General features: G+C 46.9%; 1 protein-coding gene across 1 annotated transcript; it reads left to right on the top strand.

Moving 5' to 3' along the window:
• Nucleotides 1-1,620: 1,620 nt before the first annotated feature.
• LOC130600759 (lipase member M-like) lies at nt 1,621-9,153 on the top strand. Its single transcript, XM_057412369.1, has 9 exons — nt 1,621-1,722; nt 2,466-2,631; nt 3,974-4,172; nt 4,381-4,490; nt 4,915-5,051; nt 5,494-5,637; nt 7,769-7,840; nt 8,515-8,580; nt 8,896-9,153. Exons 1-9 carry the CDS (start codon nt 1,639-1,641, stop codon nt 9,127-9,129), a joined length of 1,212 nt encoding a protein of 403 aa, XP_057268352.1. The 5' UTR covers nt 1,621-1,638; the 3' UTR covers nt 9,130-9,153.
• The last annotated feature ends 549 nt before the right edge of the window (nt 9,154-9,702 follow it).

The raw sequence follows: 9,702 nt of genomic DNA on the forward strand, positions 1-9,702 counted from the left end.
GGTCCAAATGAAGGTTGTTTCTGCCAGCTGCAGTGGCAGTGGGAGTTGTCAGGGGCCAGGACCATGCTGCTGGTGGAAGAGGTTTTACCTTGCTGCAGCTCTCAGAGGTCCCTTGGAGCTCTCAAGGTCTGCTGAGCTGAGGGATCCTTCATAAAGGGAATGTTTTTGCAGGTTGGCTGTTGAAGGAAAGGGCCACCCTAGGCCAGGCTCTTCTGTGAATTTACATGCTATTCTTCTGATGTTATGCCACAAAAATGCTCTCCGTCTCTCCTTGCTTTTCCAAAAGGCTCAGAGTTCAGTGAAAAGGCTTTGTTGAGTAGGCATGCTCCCTCAGCTGCCTTCCCCTGAGGAAGGCAGGGATGGCAGCAGCAACAGGCAATGCAACAAGGGGTCTTGGGCCCAAGGGGTTCAGGGTGGAGCTAGGGAACCCTTCTTCCTCCAGAGTGGGGTGCAGGCATGTGAGGGGGGTGTCAGGGCTCTGCTGAGCAAAGCCACAGCCACCCCGACCTCATGCTGACAACACTCCACTGTGGGCTGGAGGGCAGACAAGGGGGGTGCCAAGGTCCCCTCCAGCAGAGCAGCGGTGCCTGTGTGATCCTCCAGGATCACATCACACGTGATGCTCCAGGGACAGCAGAGGGAACAAGTGGCCTTCTTCCCAGCTGCAAAACCACTTCCTGCATCATGGGAGGCAAGTTCCTTCCAAAGAAGACAGAGGGGACAACGAGAGATAGCTGGGAAGTGACAGAAGCCTGCTCACAGGACTCCTTTCCCCAGGAAGATACTCTGCAGGGAAGCAATGGGGTGGATGCAATACCTGGCCCTGGCATCTGGCCCTGGTCGCTGCTTCCCACACAGCCCTGCACAGGCGCATGCATTCAGACAGGATTGGGTAGGGCTCCCTGCAATTTACCTATTCAAGCATGTCACATAAGAGCTGAGGCACTATTTCTGTCGCCAATTTGTTGTCTCCAACAAATAAAACGATAGTAAGATGGCTTGTGGTAGGAACATGCCAAAGCATATACTTCAAAACCCTTCCCAGGATGAACAGCAGGTCTCCTGGGACAGTACTTTAACTCAGGTTTGCAAAACCAACATAAGTGTGTCCTGGTGTCTCTTTCATATTGGGTAGAGCCCAGCCAAATCACATTATTTGATTACATATTAAGAACGAAACCTCCATGGTCCTGCAACTGAAAATCGAGTGGTTTACTCTTGATTAGTTCAGCTCAGTTTAACCTAATAATCTATTCTTACAAGTCTCTGAGACATCATTTTAAATGAATAGTCTATAATCACCTTCTCAGAAAATAGATTTGCCCAGGTTCTTATAGCTGTATACATACATGTGCATTTTTCTGAATACAGTGATCTGATGGAGAGTGTGTGATTAAATGGGATGGAGTTTGGACTCTGGCATTGTTCAAAATGAACAAAATGAGCCATTTTTAGGACAAACTAGAGGCTTTCAAATGTATTTCACCTGTTGAGTGGACAGATTGATACACTAAGAGAAGTACAGGGCCTTTCATGCATTTCATGCACTAAGTGAAATGCATGAAAGGCCTTGACTTCTGTGTCAGTACTGTCAATGTCTCTCACGCTCATCATGCTGACAATGTTTTGCAGGGCACCATGATGTGGCTGTTCGTAACCATTGCTTATGTAATGTGCATCAGTGAAAAGTCAAATGCAAGTCCTGAGGCGTCCATGGATGTTGTAAGTCATGACTTCTCTCTCTTCTTTTCCTACTTGGGCATGCAAGCTGCCTACATTGCCATAATCTCTACAAGACCGATGGTCTCTGTGTGTACATACTCACCAAGGTTTGGTACAAGGGTTTTATTAGAGAATTTACTTCCCTGTGCTCATGTACATGGAGATTTATGGCAGAAATTGTGGGAGATTTGGGTGAAATCAACAGGGTTGGTAAATGCAGCTGTCTCAGGTTTGGAGCTTCACTGTCGTTGCTGCCCTCCTCTAAGAATCCCAGACTGGTTTGGGTTTGAAGGGACCTTAAAGCTCATCCAGTTCCAACTCCCTGCCACGGACAGGGACACCTTCCACTAGAGCAGGTTGCTCCAAGCCCCTGTGTCCAACCTGGCCTGGAACACTGCCAGGGATGGGGCAGCCACAGCTTCTCTGGGCACCCTGTGCCAGTGCCTCAGCACCCTCACAAACATTGATTGCAACATGAAAAGTGACAATAGGTCTTTCTTTACCAGACATGCTGAGGGAGCAAGGCAAACTCACAGCTGCCAAAAATTTTAGCTGAAGGCATTGGTGGAAGGGACATTGGGAGGTCCCAGCCAACTGCTCCAACCTCCTGCTGACAGCAGGAGTCACCACTAGAGCTCAGAGCAACCACTGTTGGCTTCACCCAGGCAAGCCCTGATATCCTCCAGAATGGAGACTCCCACCTCCCTGTGAACCTGCCCCACACTGTCCTTCCCTTCTCACAGGGCGAAATTATTCGCTACCATGGGTACCCCTATGAGGAGCATGAAGTGGTGACAGATGACGGCTATTACCTCACTGTGCAGAGGGTTCCTCATGGCAGAGACAATCCAGAAAGCATGAGCACCTCCCATGAAGGAGAGACACAGGGCTCCAGCATGTTCTGTCCCCGTAAGTGCCACAAGAAGGTCTGCCTGGTCCAGGGACCCTGAGAGCTCTGCTGGGCCGAAGATGGTCAGGGCTGCCTTGCCAGAGCCTGGGTTCCCAAGGAGACAGCTTTCATGTAGGATTAGCCCTGGGAGCAGAAGAAATGCAGGTGCCCTCCACACCAAATTTCCTGTTCTTGTTCTGAGAGGATCTGCTCCAAAAAGGGAGAAAAAGATAAGGAGTATGAATGGGACAGAGAAATTTTGCCTCAGGTTTTACTCCTGCTCAAAACCAGCCAAGGTAGCAATAAAAAGCCATTTGTCAGCAAAAAACACCACCAGATGTGCAGTCCAATGCCATCTCACTATTTTGGCTCCTTTCTGTTCTTCACTTGAACCACTGTTTTAAAGTGAAGAGGGTGATACCCCATTCTTGTTGGCAGGAGTATCCCTCTCCTAGGGAGCAGGAGAACTAGCATATGAACATGGCAAAAGGGTGTGAAAAGCCAACTTTCCCTCCAGCACGCTTTGTCCTCAGCTGTCCAGGGTGGGAATGTGAGTCTTATGCTGAGAATCTAAAAAACAACAGAAAAAAAGAGGAGATAAATAATTTAAAAAAAATAAAAAAATAAAGTCACTTTTACTTCAACCTTTCATGCTGCAACCTATAGTCACTCTACCAGATGAATTCAGATATCTCTGTGATAACCCTGTAGTGGCTGTGAAGCTGGACCTGCTTTGAGCAGAGTAGAGACCTCCAGATGACCTTTTCAGACTAAACTTTTCCATAATCTCTCTTCCACTCTCCTCCTACACCACTTCAGGCTTACTGGTCCTTTGTGAGAAACATTGTAAGCTTGTTCTGAGGAGCCAAGACTTGCCCATATGGCTTAAAGTGGGCAGAATTGAGTGGAGGAGAAGCTCTTGACCCCTCCAGTACTTAGTCTCTTGCATTAGGGCATCATGGTGTTGCTGTGCCATAGGAGGTACTTAAACTCTGCTGGGTTTTCAGTGTCTCCTAGTCAGACCTGGAGCACCTGAGTCAAACAAAAGGCACCATGTAGAGAGTGGTCCCCATGCAGAGCGTACAGTCATTGATAAGACAGGCACAGGTTCATTTTCCTTCTTTCTGGGAGCATGATTCAGTGTGGAGCTCAACCTTATTTTTCAGTTTCACTATATTGATTTTCTCTGTTGTGGTATGACCAAAGAGCATGTTTCAAAAACAACTCTCCAAAGAGCCTGAGGACATAGGTAACCATCTCCTTTCACTGCAGTCACTTCCCCAAGGGGTTGCTACCAAAGCAATACCTGGATGTGAATTTTGCTGCTGCTCAGAGAAAATGATCCTACTTCTCTTTCTTCAGCTCCAAAGCCCGTGGTCCTCCTGCAGCATGGCCTGGTGTTGGAGGGAAGCAGCTGGGTTACCAACTTACCCAACAGCAGCCTGGGCTTCATCCTTGCTGATGCTGGCTATGACGTCTGGATTGGAAACAGCCGGGGGAACAGTTGGTCACAAAAGCACAAAGAGTTTGAGTTTCACCAGCAGGAATACTCAAATTACAGGTATTTCCTGCAAAATTGAAAGGTGGGCAGGTACCTGGTACCCTCAGCAGTGTCTGTAGGCTGGAGGAGCAGCACTGCTGACAGTCACACCATCTGCTAGTGGGCATAAACCAGCTCCACCAAGGTACCTGCCAGAGCTCTCATCTGCTCCCCAAACAGTCACAGCACTAAGGTCAGTAATTCTGTTATGTGCCCATCTACATTACAGCTTTCATGAGATGGCCATGTATGACCTTCCAGCAACAATCAACTACATTCTGCAGAAAACTGGACAGGAGCAGTTATACTATGTGGCTTACTCCCAAGGAACCACCACAGGTACTTAGGAGGAGATCAGAACACTGTCAGGGTTACGTTTACCCCTGGTTTGGGAGTGTTCTTCTGAAAACATGGGCAGGGAGGGTAATGCCTGGGCACATCCAAACAACAAAGGGAAAAGAGCAGGTAAAAATTCCTGTTTGCTTTAACAGAACAGTTTTGAGCAGTGACAGCCCAAAAATGGTTGTAGTGATGGCTTTTGGTGCATCCCACTGCTGTCATATCCCCAAGAAGGGCTTGTGGGAGCTGCAGCTGGGCTGAGCAGTCAAGCTAGAAGCTGAAATGCATCAGTAGCAAAGGCTTCAGGTCAAGTCACCAACCTTCTAGAGCCACCTCCAGGTGTCCTGATGGGCACACACACCTGGGAATCAACAATAACTTCAGAAATAACCTGGCAGGGTCTGCTTCCTTCTCCCTCCCACAGGTTTCATTGCTTTTTCATCCATTCCTGAGCTGGATCGCAAAATCAAGATGTTTTTTGCCTTGGCTCCCATCACCACAAGCTCAAATATGAAGTCACCCTTGCTAAGGGTGTTTGACCTTCCAGAGGGGCTGGTTAAGGTATGTGCTCGCCACACATGCGTCTGATGCAAAGGGGAAGGAGTAACAGGAAAGTCTCATCACTTGAGACATGCAGTGCTTGTACATCAGTTTCATTTTCCTTTCTGTGTACCCTTTGCATTGAGCAGGTAGGTACATCTTTGCCTAAGCCCTTGAGGCTGCAGGGCATTGAACAGTGTAAAGCATCCTCTTGTCTAGCCCTAATCTAGAGAACAGCTATTTCTAGCTATTGCTTTTGGGTCCATCCTCCTAGGACAAAGCTCTTCTAGGAAAATCAGGGCTCTTAGAGGGCCATGGCCGTTTCTGAAAAGCCAAAATCACAAAGCCCAGTAAAGCTGTGGCAAGGAAGGCAGCAACTTTCAGGGATGAGCAGAGAGCTGGGGAGAGTCTGGAGACGAAAGAGTAATGTGACCACACTGATCAATGCTTTTGACTTTCACAGCTCATTTTAGGACACACGGTGGTCTTTGATAAGGGTGAAATACTGCAGCAAGTGACTTCCAGACTGTGCAGCTACCCTACCTTCAAAAGCTTTTGCTCATTGGTCCTTTACTTGCCTGGTGGATTTACTAACAGCTTAAATGTGGTATGTACACTCCAGCTTACCTTTTAAGCAATAGTTTCTCTTTGTTTGATCCTGACTCGTCAACTAGCTGGCCTTTCACATCTTCAGTTTGTTGTAAAATCTTGCCATTGCATCAGCATTTTGAAATCCGGCCGTTGTGACGCTCTTGAATTGGCACCAGAGAGAAGCCCAGAGTGTGCACAAGGTCACATGTCCACCAAGCACGCTGTCTCCCCAGAAGGGATGATACCAAAGGGGAGAGCACAGAAATGCATTTGGTGCTCCAAGGGGCACCCAGGGTTTCTCTTTCACTAAGTGATTTGTAATTTCATGTGTTTTAATAACAAAATGGGCTCTTGCAGAACAAACTTCCCTTCAGTTCACTGCTAGGAGACATGGGTCATAGAATCATAGAATCATAGAATCATAGAATAGTGAGAGTTGGAAGGGACCTTTAGATCATCTAGTTCCAACCCCCCTGTTATGGGCAGGGACTTCTCACACTAAACCATGTCACCCAAGGCTCTGTCCAACCTGGCCTTGAACACCACCTGGGATGGAGCATTCACAGCTTCTTTGGGCAACCAATTCCAGTGCCTCACCACCCTTACAGTAAAGAACTTCTTCCTTATGTCCAATCTAAACTTCCCCATTTAAGTTTTAACCCATTACCCCTTGTCCTATCACTACAGTCCCTAATGAAGAGTCCATCTCCAGCATCCTTATAGGCCCCCTTCAGATACTGAAAGGCTGCTATGAGGTCTCCACCCAGCCTTCTCTTCTCCAGGCTCAACAGCCCCAGCTTTCTCAGCCTGTCTTTGCATGGGAGATGCTCCAGCCCCCTTATCATCCCCATGGCCTCCTCTGGACTTGCTCCAAAAATTCCATGTCCTTCTTACACTGAGGACGCCAGAACTGTACACAGTGTGCCATGTGGGATCTGCATGTGGGATCTGCATGTAGTAGTTTTATTTCTAATAAATAATCTATCCAACACAACCCATTCTATAATGTACAGATTGGATAATATGACTGACTGGTTGTATCAGAGTAACATCCAACATCCCCAAGTCCTTCTCTGCAGGGCTGCTCTGAATCTCTTCTCTGCCCAACCCGTAGCTTTGCCTGGGATTTCTCCAACCCAGGTGTAGGACCTTGCACTTGTCATGGTTAAACCTCATGAGGTTGGCATCAGCCCACCTCACAAGTGTGTCGATGTCCCTCTGGATGGCATTCCTTCCCTCCAGCGTATCAACCAAACCACACAGCTTGGTGTCATCGGCAAACTTGCTGAGGGCGCACTCAATCCCACTGTCCATGTCAGCGACAAAGATGTTGAACAAGACCGGACCCAACACCGATCCCTGGGTCCTCAGACTCTTCAGTCTACTATCCCTTAGAACATATTTATCCTTGAAGAAGAGCCTTTCCCTGTGCTGCACTGCGCTGAACACAGAGCCATAGAAAAATTCAGGGTGGAGGCACCAGGGTGCAGGTCTTCAGCCCAACCCTGCTCCCACCAGGGCCAACACTGCAGCTATAACAAGTTGCTTGGGAACATGTCTGGGTGATTTGGGTGGTCCCAGGGATGCCCCACTCTTACAGGGAAGGACTATTTCCTTGGGGCCAGCCAAGATTTCAAAGTCCAGATCCTGACACAAACTACTCATGTAAGTAAAATTGAAGACAGGTCCATGTAAAGTGCCAAGCAATAATAACTTGATCATGGATGAAGTCAGAACTGGGCCACTGTTTCTCAAAGAAAGTGTTGGGCTAATTTCTTAATATTCCAAGGAGAAAACACATTAGAAGCAACATGTAGAACTATTGTGATTAGTTGCCCATTTTCTTTACAAAAGGACCCTGAGCACAATATATGGAGTTTACTTGGGTTTGAAAACCACGACTCATAACATGACCCAGCATCCCCTGGGAATTGCTCAGCTTGCTGAAGGAAGCTCTACAGCACCCTTCATGCTACTGTCTGCAGCGTGAATTCACATGGCATGTGGCTGAGCTGTGCCTTCACAGAGCTAAGATGAAGCAGTTTGTGTGAGTGAAAGATTTCTGTGGCTACTGAAAAGGATGAGGTTTATTTCTAGTAGGATTTCTCTCCATGCAGAGAATAAATGTCTCCAATGGTTTCTTGCAGAGCCGCATAGATGTCTACCTGTCCCACTACCCTGATTCAACATCCCTAAAAACCATGTTACATTGGCGCCAGGTAATATTCCCTGCTGCAGAATAAGATTGCATGTAACCAGGGCCCATGTTCTCTCAGCTGCCAAGGACCTCTTCTCAATGCTTGGGTATAATCCTCCATTGTTCTCCCTGCAGAGCTATATTAGAGATAAAGGGGATAATTGACACGAGACACTGGTGCAGATGCAGTTCTTTTAGCCGTAACTTTCAACAAAAGATGACAAAGAGTCTTAGGAGCTGATAGGTGATGGAGATGGAAGATAAAAATGGTAATAAACCAGCACAGGCGATGCTAAAGGCCAAGAGTTGTGGGTCAGTAAAGACAACTAATCATAGAAAAACTAATGACTGAAAACCTGCACAGACTCATATCCTTCTGTTGTAGACACTGACCATGAGAGACAAAGGAAACTTGCCCGAAGGTCTGATGCGTACCTTCTTTGAGGCTAGCTCTTGGTGCACGGTGGGTTTCTGGGGCCTCAGCCTCCAAATAGCAGACATGGGCAATGCTAGCAGTCCTGCAGGTCATGCTGAGATCTTCCTCGAGGTTGATCTCACCTCCCAGAAGACAGTATCACATGTAACATGTAGCCTTGGTGGCAGACAGGAGCAGTACAGTTCCCTGCTTGCCTTTTATCATTCTTATGGTTACCTCTAATGCATGAATAATAAATACAACTCCACCTTCTTTTCCAGCTCTATCAAACAGGGGAATTCAAATATTATGATTACGGCAGTGATAACATGTTTCATTACAACCAGGTAAGAGAAATCCATTCTCACTTGTCAGCTAAAACTGAATTTTATGGGACTTACAGAATTTACCTTATATGGTTAAACCAGTTTGTACCTTTCTTACAAAAACCGTGTCTGTGATGTTGTTCAGTGATGACTTTTTGACCCTCTGATGAAAAGCACAGGAGCACAAGGCATAATCAGGATCTCTGGTGATAGTTTCTGTACCACCTCTTAGGATAGAGGAGAAATTCCAAGCAGTAATCAGGAATACTTTGACTTTTTGACTTGCCCGTGACCTCGCAGGTTTTCCTTCCTCAAGCCACACTATTTGTCTTGCAGACCACACCTCCCTTCTATGAACTGGAAAACATGAAAGCCCCTCTTGCTGCATGGTATGGTGGCAATGACTGGATTTCAGCCCCCGAAGATGTAAACATCACACTGCCTCGGATAACCAACGTGGCATACAAAAAGTACATTCCTGAATTTGTCCACTTTGATTTCCTTTGGGGTGTTGAAGCATATGAACAAGTATACAAAGAAATTCTTGACCTGATGGAGAGGAGCACCTAGAGTTGGACTGGGGCAATGATTGTTCGTTTCTTGTTTAATTGATGAAGCTTCTTTTAGTTAAAAAGAAAAAAAGAGAGGGAAAAGGCTCATTAAACTCTGTGCTTGGTTAGGATTGACATTACTCTGGCAAGTGACACAAACAAGCCAATCCAATGATCTGGAAAGCACATAGGATTTAGGTTAAGTAAGTTAAAGTCCTTGAGGATGTGGGGCATGGCTCTTGGCCCCTGAGTATCCTAGGTGCCTCACTCACGTGGGCTTCCAGAAACAAGCTTCCAGAAACATCCATTTCCATGGATGTTGGCTTCTGGTCACACTTAGGTTCCCAGCTGCAAACACCTGGACAGTAGCTCAGCTCCCTCCTGGACCCTGGTGTTCCACAAGAGTAGGTATGCTTGGATGGGAATGTGGTGGGTCAAGTGATAAATCCTGCTGATGTAGATTTATCCACCTTCTGGTTACTCTTCCATGCCAAGAATCCCAACATCCTGACATTCTTTGCTTTTCTTTACAATTGAAGGAGCTAGAAACAATGTGACAGGTGACAATGAAAAGAGCTCATGTTTTTTCCCC

Source organism: Pezoporus wallicus, unplaced genomic scaffold, assembly GCF_028554395.1.
Source record: "Pezoporus wallicus isolate ANWC-B61680 ecotype Strahan unplaced genomic scaffold, APGP_CSIRO_Pwel_v1 contig_6566, whole genome shotgun sequence".
Lineage (NCBI taxonomy): Eukaryota > Metazoa > Chordata > Aves > Psittaciformes > Psittacidae > Pezoporus > Pezoporus wallicus.